This window comes from Melospiza melodia, chromosome Z (assembly GCF_035770615.1).
Source record: "Melospiza melodia melodia isolate bMelMel2 chromosome Z, bMelMel2.pri, whole genome shotgun sequence".
Taxonomy (NCBI): Eukaryota; Metazoa; Chordata; class Aves; order Passeriformes; family Passerellidae; genus Melospiza; species Melospiza melodia.
Genome location: NC_086226.1, coordinates 9,345,404 through 9,365,289, shown reverse-complemented (window position 1 = coordinate 9,365,289; position 19,886 = coordinate 9,345,404). Strand labels below are relative to the sequence as shown.

General features: G+C 46.3%; 2 protein-coding genes across 9 annotated transcripts in view; both read right to left on the bottom strand.

Annotated features, from left to right (window-relative positions):
* The window catches only part of RUSC2 (RUN and SH3 domain containing 2), a 58,221-nt gene extending 50,429 nt beyond the window's left edge, over window positions 1-7,792 (bottom strand). For 2 of the 5 annotated variants that reach the window (XM_063181345.1, XM_063181344.1), the window contains exon 1: window positions 550-878. The gene's annotated coding sequence lies outside the window, so the exon portion shown is untranslated. Of the gene's footprint in view, window positions 1-549; window positions 880-7,645 lie in introns of those variants that run through there. The other 3 variants (XM_063181341.1, XM_063181343.1, XM_063181338.1) reach the window with 3 other exon arrangements.
* A 140-nt stretch (window positions 7,793-7,932) lies between these two features.
* Window positions 7,933-19,886, bottom strand: part of LOC134432513 (phospholipid-transporting ATPase ID-like) — an 85,701-nt gene continuing 73,747 nt past the window's right edge. For all 4 annotated transcript variants that reach the window (XM_063181348.1, XM_063181347.1, XM_063181346.1 and 1 more), the window contains exons 23-28: window positions 18,849-19,072; window positions 17,419-17,502; window positions 16,187-16,432; window positions 14,743-14,881; window positions 12,719-12,849; window positions 7,933-10,747 (exon numbers count right to left, since the gene is read on the bottom strand). In XM_063181348.1, coding sequence (XP_063037418.1) covers window positions 10,526-10,747; window positions 12,719-12,849; window positions 14,743-14,881; window positions 16,187-16,432; window positions 17,419-17,502; window positions 18,849-19,072 — 1,046 coding nt within the window. In that variant the 3' untranslated portion in view covers window positions 7,933-10,525. The remainder of the gene's footprint in view (window positions 10,748-12,718; window positions 12,850-14,742; window positions 14,882-16,186; window positions 16,433-17,418; window positions 17,503-18,848; window positions 19,073-19,886) is intronic.

Below are 19,886 nucleotides of genomic sequence, written 5' to 3'. Positions count from 1 at the left end.
CATGGGGAATAGGGACTAGATTGGCATCACAGACTATTCTGAATTGGAAGGGACCCACAAGGACCATCATGTCCAACCCTTAAGTGAATGTCCCATTCAGGGGTCAAACCCACAACCCTGGCATTATAAGCACCATGCTCTAACCAGCTGAGCTCATCTCAAGGTTAAGAAGCAAGGTTTAAAGGGTTCAGGGTCTTTTTCTCCACTGTGCCTTCAACTCGAATCAGCAGCAGAGGAGAGAGTCGCAGGCTTTGTCCATTTAACAAGCCTTGGAAAATCTTAGGGAGAGGATGGGAAGGAGCTGTTTCAGGACATTTCAGAGCCCAGCAGGCACTGTCTATAAGCCCTGTGCCAGGCAGGCATACGCTCACACCAGTGACTCTGGGTGAAGCTGGCAATGAAGAACAAGGAGTTCCTGTAGTTCTTGAGCAACCATGGTCTGTAAGGATCTGGGGATCTCCAGCGCAGTGGTGTAAAACCTCAAGAAGACCATTTCCCCGCTCGGTGCCTCAGCTTCCCACCTTGAAAAACAAGGACCATAACACTTACCAAGCTGCTGTGGATGCTGCAAAGTTAACTTCCTCATGGGATGCTGGAGCCCGTGAACAGGAATGAGCATTCTGTGGGACTCTCTTCCCACCCACACAGCAGAGATCCCTTGTGGCTTCCCTCAACATACAAGCTACTGCTTGCTGCTTTCTTCACCCTCAGCACACCAGGTACCCTGCAAAGACAGGGATCCCCATTACCCCCAAAAGCAGGAGCATCAACCCCTCCACCAGCTGCGCCCAGGCCATTTGCCAGGCAGGAATGCAGTGCACCAGCCTCAGCCGAGCTGTCAAAGCAGCGGAAGGGCTGAGGCTGCACTACTCTGGAATTCCAGAAACGCACAAACACCCTGTCAGCCTGCACCAGGAATGACTCCTCCCTGCCCCGGACCAGGCTGAATCACTGGAAATACCAAAACAACGATGAGGTCACGTTCCCCGAACAAAGAACTGGAGCCAGATATAGCTGCATGGAGCAGTGTGCTAAAAGGGGACTCGCTGCAGGGGCTGGGGGCTCTGGCAGACAGGCACCATGGGCATTTGTCTTGTTTAAAAACAGCTTGGGGCTGCCAGGAGACTTTTTTACTTCTCTGTAGGGAACAGGGAATTGGCTTTAAAGCTCTATCCTTCCCGCTGAAAGAGGCATAAACATTCTAATGTTTATGAGTTCAAGGAACAAGGCAGAAGTAAAATTATGACTGGATTCTGAGTCCAGTGTTCCCAAAATCTCACTGTGATACAATGATCCGGCTTAACCAGTGAAGAATCCACTTGCAGCTAACTGAATGGCAGACAAAATATAGTATGTCCATTACTGCTTTTAGCTTTTGCTCTAGCCTCAGCCAGCTTCCACAAAAAAACCCCCCAAAAAACTCCCAACAACAAAAAAAACCCAAAAAAAACCAACCAAACAACAACAACAAAACTAAAAACAAACCAAACAAACCAAAATGCCAGAAACATTGATTTGGTAAGTTTTCAACGGGATGAGCAGCAAGTAAGAGGGGCTACTGTCAATGCTTCAAAAATGAGAACTTCATTATCAGCAAATAATGTATATACACATCTCCTTTCCTTGCAAGAGAGGCTACAGCCTGAGCAGCATACTGGCTGTCTATCAGAGCTACAGAACAATGCAAAATAAACCCACTATAAAGGCTTTTCAAGGCTTTTCAAGGCTTTATAGTTCCAAACTTTCACAGATCTCTGTGGAGAGAGACTGGAGACATTCTGCTATTTAGACTGTGAAGGAAATTGCAACAGAAGACTTGGAAAGGATAAAGGAATTCACAATAGAATTTGCAACAGTCTGTTCTTTCCCCTTTCCGTAGGACAAGACATTTGGATGGATAACAACACCACCCACAGTTATGCGAATAAGAGGCTCTAAGAATCCAGACTTTGCTCCACCAGGGCACAAACCATATCTTAATCATAAGCCAAGAGGGAAAAAAGATAGGACTGGACAGCTAATGCCAAGCATGCCACCTGCCTGGCAGGGCAGGGCTCACTGGGCTGGCACACCCTGCAACAAGCACAGCAGTGCCTGGCACACCGAGCCAGCCGATGGGCTGTGCCTGCATCAGTCCCCTTCTCCTGGAAGTCCATCCAGATTTGCTAATAAAAGTGATAAGAAAATCTGTGGTGAGCTGTGCGTGACTCCCACAGGAGCCTCGTGAGAGCAAAAGTGGTCAAAACCAAATCAGTTCATCTTCACCCCACTGTTCCAGCACACTCTGGTAACCAGAACCACCTGAGAGGGTTGCACCACAAATCCTTCTGGTCTAGTGCTGTATCCCTGACAATGTGGCACTGGCACATAAAATTCACAGAGTGATTTCACTGAGTGCAATCAGAGTGATCTCTCCCCTAAGGACACATTCTTCCAGCCTGCAACAATCGGGAGCTCCTACAGCTGGAGGTCACACACTGACCATCATGTTTCAGAGACACTGAAACACATCTCTGCCATTGAGGTGTCTGGTTCCTTTTGGAATCTGTGTGTATTTTCAGTCTTCATGCCATCTCGTAGCAACATGTTTTACAAATCAACTGTGTTGAAAAAGGACTTCCTCAGCCTCCTGTCTAATAAATTATTTTGCTGGATGCACTTCCTCTGTGCTGTGAGAAATAGCAAAGTTTATTAAGGTCAGTCTTTACTCAACTTCTCCCTGCTGAATCCTCTATTACAGATGTTTGCTCTTTCCCAGTATCATCTACTTTTTCTTGTTTCATCTCTCTTCCTACAGAAGCTATCCCAGTCCCTTAATCACCCCCATTACACTTTTCTCTATCATTTCCAGGTCTACATTACTCTTTCTGAAAGAGGGTGACCAGCTGGTATGTGATAGGCAGATGCAGGCACAACATGTATCTAGTATACAAGAATATATACCAACAAATTTTGTTTTCAGTGTTTTTTGGCTACAGCTGAACATTTAGCTGATGTGCTCAGATAACAATCCATAGGGACTCCAAAGAGCTTGCTGTGGGCAGTGAGAAACTGTTTCCAGATCACCATTACATGTGGCATTTATCAGCACGACCTCCCATTTGCTGTTTTACCAAGCTAATAGTTCTGCATGATGCTCCTGTAATTCCTCAAGAAGTTTTCAAACCAACCACCCAGACCAATTCAGAATCACTAGAAAATTACAGTCTTCACCGTGTTTTCCAAACCACAGCTGGATGTGTTGCACAGGCGCCCCTGGGACCAGGCACTGCAGGTAGCAGAGCTGTGATGCCCTGCAAAGCACAGCATTTGACAAGGAGTGCTCCAAGCACAGTGACCAGGAATGCTACATAACCTTTCTGGTCCCTTCCAACCCAAACCATGCTACATTTCCTGGCTACCAGGAACCAGTTAAGAAAATAAAGCTTTAATTGAAAATATGATTCAGCCCCCTCACCATTCTGCCAAGGACCCCTGAAAGAGCCTGCAGTGTTGGGTGGCTGAGACACATGCTCATCCACTGAGGCTCCACTGAGGACTCAGGTGGAAGTGCAGAGTCCACATCAATGCTTAAGTAACCAGAAATAAATATGCTCACCAAACACTCACCCCAGGCACAGGAGATGTGAACTGTGGAAACCATAATTTCCAGTCCAGGCAAACACAAGAATGAGGAGATGGAGGAACTGTGGGCTTCAGGTGAGCAGCAGGTACCAGCAGCAAAACCTCAATGAGGCTTCATGCTCCAGAATCAGAAGAACAGAGACCTAGAGCCAGTGAAGCTCATTAAACACCCTGCAATGAGTCCAGGGCTTTGGTGAAGAGCTGGGAACAAAGTATTCAGTGGAAGGCAGATTACATAAGGAAATAAAGAACTGGGGGTAGCCAGCCTCCCTGTACATCTGGGAGGGACACTACAAGCAGAAAAACTCCCCACCACCAAGTTTAACCTGAAGCACTCCAAGTTGAGCTGGCAAACCAGCAGGTTCTGACACCTGGCCTAGCTGCAGCAGAGGTTACCACAGGAAAGAGCATCTACAACTACATAATTTCATTTCATATCTTCCCAGAGCTCAAAGCCCAGGAATGAAGTGGAAAAGGGTGAAGGAGCACTTCATCTATCCCTCATCTGTTTTGTACAAAATGCTGCTCACACTCCCAGAAGGGAGATAGAAATTAGGTTTTAATAAACCATAAGCCCTATGCAATATCATGGTTTGGACCATCACATTCTCCTGCTCACATAAAAAAAAAAAAAAAGAAGAATTATTCCTGGACATTGTCCATTGAACACTGCCCTGTCAACAGATGCACTGACCCATCTAAAAGGCAATACAACGAAGCCACAGAGTTAGGAAAATGCAGGATACCAGGCAGCCTGTGCAGGAAAATGTGTCAGACAGCATCTGCTGCCACAGCAAAAACTGAAACAGAAGCAGAACTGCAGAGAGACTACTGCACAGCCATAAATCAGGCTTGCACCTTCTGAATATTCCATGATCCCTTATCCACAGCCGGAAGGTTTTTGAGGGATGACTGCTAGGAGGTGAGGAAGCCTCTGAAGCAGCTGCTCTAGGTGTTGCTGTCTAAGACAAAACGATGCAAACCCACTGCTGCCAGCAAAAGGTCACCAGACTGGAACCCTGCCCAGCAGCTTCCACAAAGCACACTAACCAGGAGACTCTCAGACTGCAATTTTTCAACATGAGAGTACAAATTAGTTTTCTAAATACAGACCTGTTCTCTTCATGGAATGAACGGCCTGGATGCCCGCAGGGCTGATGGAGGCTAGCACCTGATGACACAAAAGCCTTCAGTTTAAAATCCAGGGCAGCTACTGACTCCCTGAGTCACCTTGGTGTGCATACTTCAGGCCCCAGCTCCCTGGTGAACGAGGAAATATTGATGCTCCCTGCCTCTCCAAGGAGCCAGAATGCAGTAAAGCTAAAGAGATCTCAGGATCCCTGCCATAAATCCCAAAATCAAGGGAAGCAAACAGGACTGCTCATTATGTGCAAAAGCCAGGCCTCCTCTATGAAGTGCCTGATTTGGATGTGGAGGCAGGATGCAGCCAGTAACAAAAACACTGGCATTCCCTGGAGAGCCACTGCTCAGATCACACGATGCTGTGTTTGTGGGGTGACCTGTGGGGCTGGTGATGGCACCTGCAGGCCTGGCATCAGGCCTGAGACCAGCTGCTCCCGCAGTGCACACGAGGAACTCAGCAGCACAGCCCTCGCCAGGACACACACAGCTCCCCCACAGCCAGCACGATGCTCACAGAGAACATACGAAAAGCCAGCAGTTGGGTCATATGTTTTCCTAATTCAGAGGAAGCCTGGCCCAGCTCCGATATCCCACAACATCTCCTCGTGTTGGGAGTGGGGGTTGGAAAAGTCGAGATCCATTTATAGCTGGAAAGTCTAGCAGAGGGCTCAGCGTTGGGTGGAAAAGCAGGAGCTGACAGCTCCGTACAGTCAGCTCCACCCAGCTGGAGAGGAGAGGCAGGCTGGGGAAAGAGACAGGGCTATGGAAACCTCTTTCCTTCAGTCTGGGGGTGATGGGAGAGAGGTGGCTTCCCCACAGCGCCAGGAAGAGAAAAAACACTCTGTACCTCTAAATGCAGTGAAAGAAGCAGGGCAGCAGAAGACTAGCTCTGGAAAAACTGAAGAGTTGCTGTGCTGCAGATACAGCCAAAAGCACTCAGAGGTCAAGCCCAGGCTGCAGGGCTCTGCACCCTTCTTGTGAGCCTTCATCGCATCCAGCCCTGCAGCAACACACCTTTATCACAGGGACAGGGACAGGGACGGGGCTGTCTGGGGGCTGTGGCTGGGAACTCAGCCCCATGTTTATTGCTGGGAGAAATGGCAGCTCCCTCACTCCAGCATATTTACATCAGCCAACACATCAGCAGATGTAGCAGAATGTCCTTGCCAGCCCTCATGGAAAAAGCTTGGCCCTGAGGACAAGGCACCAGTTTAAAGCATCAGCATGCGCAGACTTATTCTGTGATGACTTCAGCTCCTCCCCGTGTTGTCAGGCATGAGAGGAGAGGTATCTATGTAGCTAACCTAATTTAGCTAACAATTGTGCATGTTCATAAGAAAATTAGGAAAAATAACCACTAAAACAGTGTTGAAGAACACAGAGATGATGAGGCTGTAAGAAAAGCAAACACAGTCCTAGGCGAGGCAGTGAAATACCAGAGCTATTGTATAGGCACTGATAAAAGAAGCATCATGCAAAAAAAATTCTGGTCACCCACATTTAAAAATTATAAACTCAAATGAACAGGTGCAGAAAGGGCCTGAGGGAAACAAAAAACCTATCAAACAAGAAGAAACTTAAGAGCCTGGCTTGTTTAGCCTAGGCAAATGTAGGCAGAGAGCGGATAGGATTGCTGTCTAAATATACCACAGGAGACAAACAAAAGTGCTGAAGCAAAAGTGTAAAGCTGGCATAACAACAAGAGAATAAATGCAGTGAACACATTTAGGTTGAAAATTAGAGAGAGATGAAAATCAACCCTTAGGACAGGAAGCTTTCCAACTGAAATACCTGGATTTAGGAAGAATTTTATCAGAGGTCTCATGGGGTTAGAGATACAGTGCATGTGCCCACAGTTATCCAAGAGGGCCTTTGTGCTCCTGGTTTTGTTCCAGCTGGTAATTAGCGTGGGTCATTACTGAGATGTCTCCATTCATGCAACAGACTTTGCTGAGTATCCAACTGGAGAGCCCAGGGCAAGCACGTACTGCTCCTCTGCCCTCCCATTTCCTAAGAGCTGCTCACGAGTAAGGATTTCCAGGGTACAGGTCAGTGGGAGAGAGTTGTGTGGATGCACACGGGCAGAGTGAGAGCTACCAGGCAGCCTGGAATGCAGGTGTTGCAGTTAGCAATGGAGAACACCCTTGATGTGCCTCTGCCCAAACACACCTGCTGCCTCACAGCATCAGGGACAGAGATTGCTCACTGTCACCCTGTGGGTTCAGGAGAGAGAGCTGCTCCAAGCTCTGCTCTGCTGCAGCGTTAAGACAAGGAAACACATCATCACTGGTTATCAAGAATCACAGAATGGTTTGCATTGGAAGGGATCTTAAAGACCACCTTGTTCCATCCCCCTGCCATGGGCAGGGACACCCTGCACCAGACCAGGTTGTTCAGAGCCCCATCCAACCTGACCTTGAGCACTCCCAAGGATAGGGCACCTACAGCTTCTCTGGGCCTCCTGTTCTAGTGCCTCAACACCATCAGAGCATTATCAGTATTATCATTACCACTATCGTTCTCGACCCCCAAACTGCAGCCCATCAGGGCAGCAAGTACAGGCACAACAGCAAAACAATGTTCAAACTGTGAATATTTATATTATGGAATAATGAGGACGAAAAAAGGGAGAGGGTGAAAACAAACTCCAAAATCTATTTCAGGGATTAATTTTTGACATGTCTGTTAAAAACCAGAGCCTCATAGAAGACCAAATTATAATTTTCAGACACGGCACAGACGATGACACGCGGTCTGACCTCCCCCGGGGAGCCCAGCAGAGCACCGCGCACACGAGAAGCAGCCGCCCCGCTCCTGCCCGCGCAATTCCCGCACAGTTCCCGCACATTCCCGCACAATCCCCGCCGCCGTCCCTTACCGAGCGCCCGCATCGCTCCGCTGTTTACAGCCGCTCCGCGGGGCGGGCTCTCCGCGCCGCCCGCCCACAACGGGTCCTCCGCCTAAGGATGTCTGACGTTTCCTCTAAGTTTCCTCTTAAAACATCCTAGCCAGGATGGAAAATTTTGGGAATTTGTGTGCTTACCGCGTCAGGATACCGGATGAAAAGGGTTGCCGTCTCAGATCCATTGTCCTACAGACCGTCCCCCCCCCCGTGCACTTCTGCGTATAAACTTGTTACATCAATTAACAGTGTGCCACGGAATCTATCATCCCAATATTCTCTTTTTATTAAAAAAAAAAAAAAACAATTATTTTACAAAATCAGGAGTGATGTAGGACAGACATCACTGCCAGCTGATGTGTTTCAGATGCTGATTGTGTTAAACCACCGAAAGAATTGTATCTGGTGCAAGCTCACCAACAGCTTTATTATCCCCTACATGTTGTAGCCAACATTTTCAAATCCCCTTTTAGCCAGAAGGTGAGTACTTTGCACGTAAACTGTATGAGAAGAGAGGCACAGTGTCAGATTTTCCTTGCTCTGTCAGCACAAGGTCTGCCTCTGCTGCTCTGCAATATATTCTGCTGCATCAGATGCCAGGAACAGCTTTGATACGACTTTCAATCCACAGACCAGTCTGGGTATCATGGCTATGTCTGCTTATCTGCACAAATTCTCCTTTTCCCCCTAACCCCAGGGAGGCTGACTGTGAAAAGCATAATCCTGGTCAGAAAGCCATGATTGTCTCTGCGAAGTGAATGGTAAATCAGGGGGAGGTGACAAGCATGAATTACCACAGTGGTTTCCTCAGCCAGAGTGCAGGCTCTCACTTTACTCAGGTGTCTCCTTCCAGGGGAGATCACCAGATAATTTACTCCTTCCCTAGCAAGCAGCTCCTAGACACCAAAGTCTGGACCCAGTCCCAGCTCCAGTTTTGCACTGGCCATGCTGAAATTTAATACCACAGTTTGCAACAAGCCTCCCCAAGCAGCAGGTGCAACGGACTAGTATGGTTGTGGTTTTTGTTTTTTTCTTTCCTGCACTAAATTAAAACACAGGGAGATGAAACCTTCTATTAGAGCTCAAACAATCTCACACAGTAATTGCTGAAACTGGGACCACAGGCAGCAGGGTGTTCCATGACACGGGGACATGGCTGGCCTCTTGCCATCATACACTGCTTCCTGACAGCACAGAGACTCAGGGCAGAGTCTCATGAATATCAACCGATTACTGCACAAAAAAAATCCAATTCAAATTATGAAAGGAGTCTAAATTTGTATAATGGAGCTGAAAAAAAAACCCAACCTCAACAAAAAAACAAAAACAAAAAACCACCCCCGTAACAACAGCCAGAGGCCTAGTCCTCTGCACAAAAAAAGCTGCATTTAGACAGCTCAGCAGTGTTGGCAGCACATACTCTCATGCTGCCACGCTGGCCTTCCACCCAGTAACCCTGCTGATTATGGAGTTGCTGTGACAAAACAGCGAGCAAATCCCAGTCCCTCAGGATCACCACGTCTTTAGCTGCGTCTGTGCATTTTAGGTCCCTCTGCTGGCAGTCAGACTGGTTGGATTTTCAGCTCTCTGCTACCCATGTTTGATAGATAACCTGTTCCCAACTAAAATTTGAGCCAGCACAGAGAAACACTGCAGCCATGAAACACTGCAGAGACTCCTGAGGCCTCACTGAGTTCCTCTGAATTGTGGCCACTCTGCTCATCAGGGAGGGTGAGGGAGCCACCAGGCCATGCTTCATCCCTCACACTGAACCCCAGCACCAGTGGAGCAAAGGTTATTTCAGCTGCTGGCCATGAAATAGCTTTTCTGGCTTCAGTAATTCTGGTGTGATCACCATCAAGCCAGATGTGCACACACCTCATTCTGTTAAGGGGGGGCAGATGCCTCGTGCTGGTAGCTCAGGTGAGCCCTAATCACGGCATGGGCTTCTCAGGGGCCAGATTTCATTATTTGATCCATAAGGAAGCCTGAGTGCCTTCTGCTCTTTTATTTTAAGTCTAAATGAAATGGCTGGTGCCCAATTACAAAACTTGAGAGGGTTCTGAGGACAATAATCCTTTACAAGAGCAGATTTGCAACCCAGATAAATCAGGGCAGGCTGATGACTGTCAGCTCCTGGTCCCTTGACCTACTAAGGGTTTCTCTGAGCTTGCAGCATTTCCTGATGGCAGATGTGGGAAGAGGGTGGTGTTTGGGTACTGGCCATCTCTTGAGAAAGTGGATCACAGTCAAAAGGCTACAAAATCACACATGTTACAAAGGCTATGGATTTGTGGGTTGTGTGGCTGGACCTAAGGCACACCTGGGGTCAATACTGTCACCCCAGTAATACGGCCCAGAGTGGATTCATGAAGAAAAATAGAAGGCACATGACTGAGAAAGACATTGCCAATTCAACCTTTTCCTCAGGCTGAAATTCTCTTTGCTCTGAGGTATATAGTTAGAGGGAAAAAAAAATATTATCATTATGAACAATCTCAGGGAGCAGAGATGCCTCCCACGGCACGCTCTCTCTTGTGCCAGGGAGGCCCTCTGGGATACCACGCAACTCCACGCTGCAGGTCACCCTGCTCGCCTTCCCCAGCAGCAGCACACGTCTCTGGAGAAGAAACTAGAATCAGAGAGTGCACGTGGGTGAAAGGAAAGCCCCAAGTCCTCGATTTGGCAGCCCAGAGGGCAGAGTTCTGGGTAGCCAGCGTCTTGGTGCCTTGCAGGCAGCACAGCCCCCTCTCCTGACAGCCCTTTACTTTGGTTTGCTTTGTTAATCTTTAAGGGGGAAAAGGGGGTGAAGTGGGGTGTGTCTTTTTTCTTCTCTCCTTTTTTCTTCCTCCTCCGTTACAATCCTTTGTGTTTATATTTGTCACTGTTGGGTGAAAATGTTCCCGTTGTGGCAAAAGGTGACTTTGGCCTCATGTTCCTCCCGGACATGATGAGGGCTCCGAAACCGTGCTGGTGGGAGAAGGCGTAGCCGGAGCGGCGCGTGCTGGTGCGGCGCAGGCGCCGCTTGGGAGAGGGCGGAGGGGGCCTCTTCTTGGCTTCCTTGATCTTCAGCAGCACCTGGGAACCGCAAGAGAAGGCGGGAAAAGCGGAGTCATTATTAACAAGCATCATTAAATGCATCATTAACAAGCAGAGGGAAGAGGAGCAGAGAAAGGGAAACAAAAGCAGGAATCCAGAGGAAAAATGAGGAATATTCTATTCTATTCTATTCTATTCTATTCTATTCTATTCTATTCTATTCTATTCTATTCTATTCCATTCCATTCCATTCCATTCCATTCCATTCCATTCCATTCCATTCCATTCCATTCTAAAAGGTGTTAATGGGAGCATCATCTGTAAATCATGAGAGGGAATTTTATTTCCATGAATTCCCCACATCTCTGATATGCCATGGTTGGGGTATCGCTGTAGGACTTTCACTCAAATCACCCACAATGTGAAAGTCATCTCAAAAAGTCAAAATTCCACAAAACTAATAAAGAAATATTCAAGGACTGGCATATTTAATATAGAAAACAGGATAGTAAAGGGAGTTTCTGATACATAAAAGCCTTTTATGATTACAATGATGAATGTTATAGAACTATGAAATCATAGAGTGGCTTGGGTTGGAAGGGACCTTGAGGATCATCTCATTCCAACCCCGCTGCCACTATATCAGGTGTATCAACATCTCATACAACTTGGCTTTGAATGCTTATAGGGATAATTGAGAGATTCCTGTATTCCTTGGCAGATGGGAAATAAATACTGCACTTTATTTGCAGATAGTGGGCTTTCTGCTCCCAGGTGGCCACTGAGTTAATCTGCTGTCAAGAACCTTTTCAGAATGGGGCTGTCTAATGCTGCTCTTGAGAGCCTGTGGCTCAGCAGAACCCCCAGCTGCCAGACTCCTGTGCTTCTTGCTTGGCACAATGGCAGCGGCAGGTGCTTGGCCTCTCTAAACATCAGGCCTGTCTGCTACCATCTGGGGGACTCTGTGGAGCTGGAGAGCTGGAAACCCACTCCCATCCTGTGACCATTCACTTCCAAGAGGAGGCAGAGAGGTAATTTTGTGCTAGAGAGAGAGGGATGCTCAACCTCAGCAGTGAGGCTGGGATTCTGTGCGACAGCTGTGGTTGAATTCTGCTCAGCTGAGGTAAACTCTGCCCATTTTTACACCCCCCCAACTGCCTCCAGCTGTGTCCCAAGGACCTCCCTACCCAGCAGGTCCCTAACACCCGCCTACCCTCTCTGTGAGGGCTGAGAATTCCCGTGACATGTTCTCCTACAGCCATCCCGGGGATGACCAGGGAGGGCGTCAGCTGCGGAGCCTTGCCCTGGGGCTGTGCTCTGACCCCGATTCGCAGCAGCTCGGCGCAGGGAGAGGAAGGAAGCACGAGGTGGCAGCAGCATTCAGCAAATGCTCCTGCTTGGGAGCGAGCCCGGGGAGCTCTGAATGCCCTGATGCTCTTGAGGGGTCCCTTGGCTGCAGTGAGCAGTGCACTCCCTGTCCACTCCATCACTCCCTGCCTCTCCCTGCCCTGGTGCCCTCACCTTCATATTCCCAGGGATGGGAGGGAAGCTGGTTCCAGAGGGGGCATACAGCCATTGGCTACAAAAAGTAAATTCTGAAATAAGTAAAAAAAATCCCCAGCAAACATATATCCCCTGGTGGAGGGTGAAAGCCTGTGGTCTGCCAGGCTAAAAACTGCACAGAATCAGGGCAGGAGGAACATGCCACTCCTTTGCCACTGAGCCACAGCGCTTAAACCCTGCATCTAAAAATAGTGCAGCTTTCCTGCCTCAGAGCAATCTAATCCACATCTAAATAATCTCAGCCTTGGTCCCAGCTGCAGATGGTTTGAACCGTGCCAAACCCAAAATTCAATCCTTGTTCTTTGGGGAGTGAGGGACAGACAGATGGCAGCAGTTGTACCAATACAGACACACAGCCCAGGTGATGCCAAGCCCATGAAATGTGGCTCCACGGTGAGCCTAGGACGTGGCAAGCAGGATTTCTGGTTTAATGAGGTATCTCCTTACTTTGTCACTGGGAGTAGGCTTTAACTGAGCCTTCAGGAATCGGAAGCCAACCACGGGCAGCACGCAGAGGGCGATGCTGAGGAAGATGGCCAGCCACACGTTGGGTTGGCTGAGTGTGCTACGAGCCGTACCTGGAAAACAAACAAACACACACACGATTAAAACTGCAAAAGCAGCAGCTCCCACCATTATTCCCTGTTGCTCTCTGTGATTTCAGAGCACCTGGCAAATAGACCAAAATACAAGGCGGACATCATCTCCAACATTGAAATCACCTGGCTGTAGAGAGAACTGCAAAGCCACTGTCACTGTCTGAGATGAGCAAAGAGAAATGCAATGTCCAGACATGACTGCAGCAACAACCCAGGTGGACAATGGTGTCAGAGTGAGTCTTTTCTCTCTGTGAAGAGTCAAATCACAGCAAAGGATTGATATAAACATTCAGGAGACCTTAAGCAGCAGCCCAGGACTCCAGCGCAAAAGGAAGAATAATGCTTTCTTGCTTCCCTGCACCATTTCCTAAAGGATATTAAATACTGGCTCTGCCCAGCAGGCAATGGGAATCACTGCCCTTTGTGAGAGGAGCATGTGTTGCTCTGGGGAACTGCACAGACAGTGTAGCCTAATGGGGTATTGGCAGCATCACTGCCACGTGGTGGCATGTCACTGACACCTCCTTTGAAACCAAAGTGCTCATTTCTGGCTTTTACAAAACTGTGGGAATGTAGAATAGACCAAACAGTCTGCAAAACCCTCATTACAGGACTTAATGATGCTGGTGTTGGCAGTGTATTTGCTGAATATTTTCTTTCCAGTTGGCCAAATTCTGCTGTAATACAACTTCACTGAAATGTAAGTAAACAAGTTGTCTTAGTCCAGACTAGAAACACTTTCCTTAAAAAATGGTTTCAAACTGGGACCTTATTAAGAGGCCCTCAGCACTGTGGCTTCTTTGACCAATGTAGTAACAACAGAGCAGCAGATGAGATACCCCTGGCAAGTGAGTTATAACCATCATAGAATCCTCAAGGTGGGAAGAGACCTTCAAGATAATCCAGTCCAACTGTCCACCTGGCCTGGGAAACTGAACAGACATTCTGATTTCTCTCACTCAGCATTTTTGATTCTTAAAGCCATCTCAAAGTGGATGTGATCATCTGCTTGAAAGATATGTTGCAACAACTAACCTGCATCTCAGATATTTCTAAGGCCTTTGCTGTTGCAGTGAAGATAGACAAAAGAAGTTTTTACTGAAAAAGTCAGTAAAAAATGAAGGCGTTGATTAATACAAAGATCTGAGACTTGAAATAAAAAGTGTTGGGATTTCATAAGTAGAGACTCGTAACAATGTTTTATCTATATTGGCTATGGATGCACAGAGCTATTAAAAACATCTGGATTACTTTTAATTACTTTGCTTACATATAAGTACATGTTCATCCTGGTCAGAGTCTCAGGTGATGGACTCATCTTTTATCCTTCATTGTTTGCACGTGTTCAGAAATCTGTTGTGTAAAATAACTACAAAGACCTGGTCACCACTGGTATGTTTTGTTGTTGGGGATTTTGCCATTTATCCTGGCAGAAGGCTCACCATAATCACATGGCATTTTTCTCATGTCTGACTGGATGTTGTACTTCTATGTGTTCCTATGCCAAAATGTTAACTTATTTAAAAAGATCACACAGCTACAAATAAGACGCTCCTATATAGCTGTAAAAATTGGATATCTGGAATCCAGACATAGAAGAGCAGCAGAAAGCATTCCATCCAGCTCATTATGTTTATTTAAAAGACAATTCTTATGACTGCATGGGAATCTTACATAAGGAAGGGAACATGGCACACATTCACCTGGATGGATGGGATTCAAAATAAATCCCAGCAACCCTCAGAAATATCCTGGCATTTCTTGCAGAAAAGGCAACCAATATATCCTGAAATATACATAGAAATGCTTGGAAACTTTAAGCCCTGCAGTATATCCATTCTGAGTGCAATCCAGATTTGTCCCCAGGCTTACCAATGAAGGGAAAGGAGGCTGTGAAGATCAGGTACATGCCGTCACTGTACATGGTGAAGGTGATAGCAAAATAAACAGAAAGGCTGCCCCAGATGAAGAACTGGTTGACAACTGTCCAGTAAGAGGTGTCCAAGCCAATCTGAAAGAAGAGAGCAATGCAGCTATTGTCAGTGCCTTCCTGATTTAGCAGATCTGTGGGGAACACAGCTTGTCCTCTGCTTTGTACATCTCCCCCTGAGCATGCTATTTATTCAAGCCTCAAGAAATAACAGGTCACAAATCATAAGATTCTGGGAAACCATTGAAGGCAAGATTACTACATTTATCCTGTTGTTCCCTCTTCTCAAGCATTCACTAGTGGCCAATCCCAGAGAGAGGATATTAAGGGACTTTAAAGATCATCCTGTTCCAATCCCACTGCCTTAGGCAGAGACACCTTCCACTAGACCAGAGCCCCATTCATCCTGACCTTGAACACTTCCAGGGATGGGGCATCCACAGCTTCTCAGGGCAACTTGTGCCTGTGCCTCAACCCCCTCACACGGAAGAATTTGTTCCTAGTATCTAACCTAAACCCACTCTCATCTCAAAGCCAGTAACTCTTCTTCTATTACTCCATGCCTGTGTGAAAAGTCCCTACCCAGCTTTCTTGTGGCCCTTGGTAAGTACTGCAAGGCTGCAATGAGGTCTCCCTGGAGCTTCCTCTTCTCCAGACTGAGCAATCCCAGTGTCCTCAGCCTCCTTAGCAGAGGTGCTCCAGCCCTCTGATCAGCTTCATGGCCCTCCTCTGGACTTGCTCCAACAGGCCCCCTCCTTCTTATGCTGAGGGCCCCGGAGCTGAACACAGTAAGTTCAAACAAGTCAGGCTTCATTTCCCCACTCCTTACACTATAAGTTAGGAGAACAAGTCTGCAAAGACTTCAGACAGCAGGAACTATTATCCAGGAAAGTGTGATTGATTGGTTTTCTTTTCAGAAATCTCTCTCATCCTGATGGTACCATCTGACTTTCCTACCACCAAGTCTTAGCTATTTCTTCCAGCAAGTTCAGGCTGCGTCACACATACATCATGCACTGGGCCAGGCTGCAGAGACATCTCCATAATGGAGAACCTATAAATAACTGCCTGATGGCAGACAGACAGCCCTGTGCTTCAAACCCTTCCCATAAAACTAGAACATGTCCTTCTCTATTCCCTGCCTTAACTAATTTGTCTGTTATGACTGCAATCTTCCCAAGGCAAAGACTCTTCTTTCCTGTCACCCTGATCTTTTATAGCATACAGATCTCCTGTTCTGTTGAACTGAGGAGACTAATCTGGTGTCAAGAGACTTTTTTTGCAAGATTGCACAATGCAGTAGCAAATGCAATGCTGTCAATGGCCCTCCAGATGCTGCTATCATGAAACAACTAATTCCTAAAGGTATTACCTGGGATGCCTTACCTGTACAGACACCACGATCAGTAAGCAGGTCTGGGCCATCAGAGCAAAGGACTGGTAGTCAGCAATGGCCTTCCCATCACTCCTCATTGTATTGTACATGGCCCCATAGGGGATGAAGAAGAGGATGAGGGAGCTGTAGATCCCTTGCAACATGCACTTGACAAACACCACCTTGTTAAAGTAGAGGTTTTGCTGGCCAGGCACATACAGCTGAGGGAACAGCATGCTCCAGCGATCATCCACATCCTGAAAGCAGAGAGGAGACAGTCAGATTTGCTGGCAGCCACCCAGCCAAAGACACAGAGCCAGTTAGGGCTGCCATGTCCCTGTGACATGCATTTCCATGAGAAAAGGCCTAGCACACAATCCACTCAGTTGTGCTTACTGGCATGGCACATCCCAAGGTCACCTGGGCATATTTTCCATAAAGTATTTTACCTTTCTTGTGCTAAAAAAAAATTGACAGCTGATAAAAAAAGAAAGAATATACACCTAATCTAAAGCAGACTACATGGTCTGTTCTACAGAGAATTGTCTGGAAGCTAAGGGTTAGAAAATACCTCCCCACACAGGCAAGGCTGTCTCACTTGGATCCCTTAAGTGTCCAGAGTGGAGCACTGAACCACTGGAAAGTAACCAATACCTCTTCATTTAACTTGTAAAATGCATCCAGGAGCAGCTTTATTGCTCCTTTGTCTAGTCACACAGTAATAGTGAGGTTGAAATTTCTGTGAAATTACCACAGAAAGAACTCACTAGAAAGGCTGAACTTGCAAAAGAAAAAAAAAAAAAACTTTCAGAAATCCAGTTAATTAGTTGTTTTGTCTGGTCATTAGGAAGTCACTTGCCAGGCTTCAGGAACACAGGTAGTAGGGTATGACTGCTCCAGGGGAGGGTTGCAATGGCATCTGGTGCTGTAAGCAGGAGCCTAACCCAAAAATCTCATCACACACTGAAACCTATAGGCCAAATCATGGTAATCATATTTATCTCAACTCCCTGTTCCTCACAGGACTACTAAAACCCAAATTATATGACTAGAAGGGAATACACCTTCTCTCTGGTGCATCTTTTTTTTGTGATTTACGTTCTCTCTGTCAGATTATTATTTCAGAGGTTACCACAGTATGTAGCCAAAAGGTCAGGTGCTTTTGCTTCATGGAACCAACTCAAAATACCTGGACACAAAACCCCTATGAATAAAATCCCCAAAGTGATGACAGAAACAGTACCTGATCAAAGAGACTCATTCCTAGCACTGGGAGAGAGGTGTATACCAAATTGTAAAGTGTAATGAACCACTCATCATAGACAGTCTGGGAAAACAAAAACAAAAACAAAGCAAGTGAAGTTAGCAAAAAGTTGTGCTTTCCATTTCTTTGAAAGTATATGCAATTACCTGCTGCAACACCTTGGTTTGAGTTGTTGCTGAGACAAAAGGGTTGAGATGACTCAAACTCAGCATCCCTAAAGAGGGGAAGGATCACATTATGCCAGCTCAGCAGCTGAGCACCCACTGCTGGCTGTAGCCAGAGCAGGATCCCTTTGCACCACCCTGCACCCCCAGCTCCTGATATCTGCACTCCCCACATCTCTGTTTAGTTGGAGGCTGGTTTGCCATGAACCAGCTCCAGGTTTTTGACTCTGGATGTGTTCCAATGGCAAGCTCCTGATGCCCACAGGCATCGCAGGTTAAACTGCTTGCTCCAAATATGCTAACAGCACAAGCATATAGAGTCTTCCAAGAAACTCTAATCTGTGTCATCAGCTGATGGCTGCAACCACTTTGAATACTTTTGAAATTCCTGCAAGTGATGCATGTGCTTCATAATGCACCTAAATGCCGGAGAAAGTTTATACTGGATATTAGGGAAAAAATCTTCATTGAAAGGATGGTGAGTGTTTAAAAAACATGTGGATGTGGCACTGGGGGACATGCTTTAGTGTTGAACATGATAGTGTTTGGTTTTTGGTTGGACTCGATGATCTAGGAAGTATTTTCCAATCTTAATGATTATATGATTACACAATATACGTATTCTGTCTCCAGGCATCTGTCCTCCAGCAGCAGCAATGGAGGCAGCAATATCTCCTTTATACCTATGTGGCTAAAGAATACAGACTTGAGTTTGTTTAGTGAGGTGGGAGGAATGGCTTTGTTTATTTCCTTGTGAAATGTTTCCAGACACTTCACTTGGAAATGCTAAATGTAGACTTACAAAATGGTTTTGTTTGGAAGAGTGCTGTAAAATTCATCTAAATCAACCTCCCTCCAATCAGCACAGACATCTTCAGCTAGGTTGGGTTGCTGAGAGTCCCATCCAACCTGATCTGGAATGTTTCCAGGAGGGGGGCATCAACCCCCTCTCTGGGCAACTTCTGTGAGTGTTTTACAAAGTTCATTGCAAAAAACTACTTCGTTGTTAATCAATCTAAGCTTAGTCTAAAATCACGACCCTTTGTCATATTGCAATAGGCCCTGCTAAGAAGTTACTCTACAGCTCTCTTGTAGCACTTCTAGGTACTGAAAGGTGCTCTAAGATCTCCCTGAAACTTTCGCATCTCCCAGATGAACCTGCCCTCCACCCTCAGCCTGTTTTCGCAGCAGAGCTGCTGCCTATGACCACCTCCACGTCCCTGATGAAACCAAAGCCAGACCTACCTGTGCTGAGAAGCCAGAGAAGAAGCCATACCAGAAATGCACCAAGGTGAAGGCAAAATTCTTGTAGAAGAAGTACTTGAGGAACTTGCACATGCGGATGTAGGACCAGCGCCCGTGGACCAGGAGCAGGCGCTGCAGGTAGCGGAACTGCGCGAAGGAGAAGTCGCTGGACAGGACCGCCTGCATCCCCTCCTGGCCACTGATGCCAACCCCAATGTGGGCAGCTGCAACAAGAAGGTCGTCGGTCACTTCATTATACCAAGAGTTTTCACTGCCCCATATTCTTAAATTCATTTTTAAAATGAATTATCCAGCATTAAATACCATATTAATTCCCTCACGGCCTTCATAGAAAGTCAGAATGAAAAGTTTTTAAAACAAAAAAAAAAAAAGAAATTGGTGCACTAATTCTTTCAGCAGCACTAATGATTTTGGCTCTATGATACATTTCCCATAAGTGGGCTTTTATTATTTCAATGAAATTATAGGTTCAGTGACAGTTTACAGTTTTTTTCTGAATGCTTTCCAGCAGCACAAATACTGTTGTTTATAACGGCTGCTATTATGAAACAGGAACTTTAATTTATATTGACATGTGACTTTTATTTAATATGCATGCATGTCCTTCCAGGAGCCTTAAAATATCATCCCAGACAGGCAAAATCTTCAAACCATTTTAAATTTTCTCAAACACTGTGCTAAAAGGCAGACTGTAGCCTTTTTAGGTTTCCTGGGCTTTATTAGTTCAATCAAATAATAAGATAGAAGAGCCACATATTTTTTTTTTTTAATAGTAACTTGCGTTTATTAAACATGGACATAAGCTTAATGTGACAGCTAATTATACAGCTTTAACTAATGAATACAATCTTAGTGGCTGAAGGCTGGTTTGATTCAGATGTTTCCACTGAACTGAATTGATAAAACCCCATAGTCTCAATCCTCTTGTGGGGGGAATGGATTAGTTTCTAATTATTATGTACACTTTAACTTTCTTCTCCTTTCTTTGCTGACTGCCTGACTTATCTCCCTTGAAGC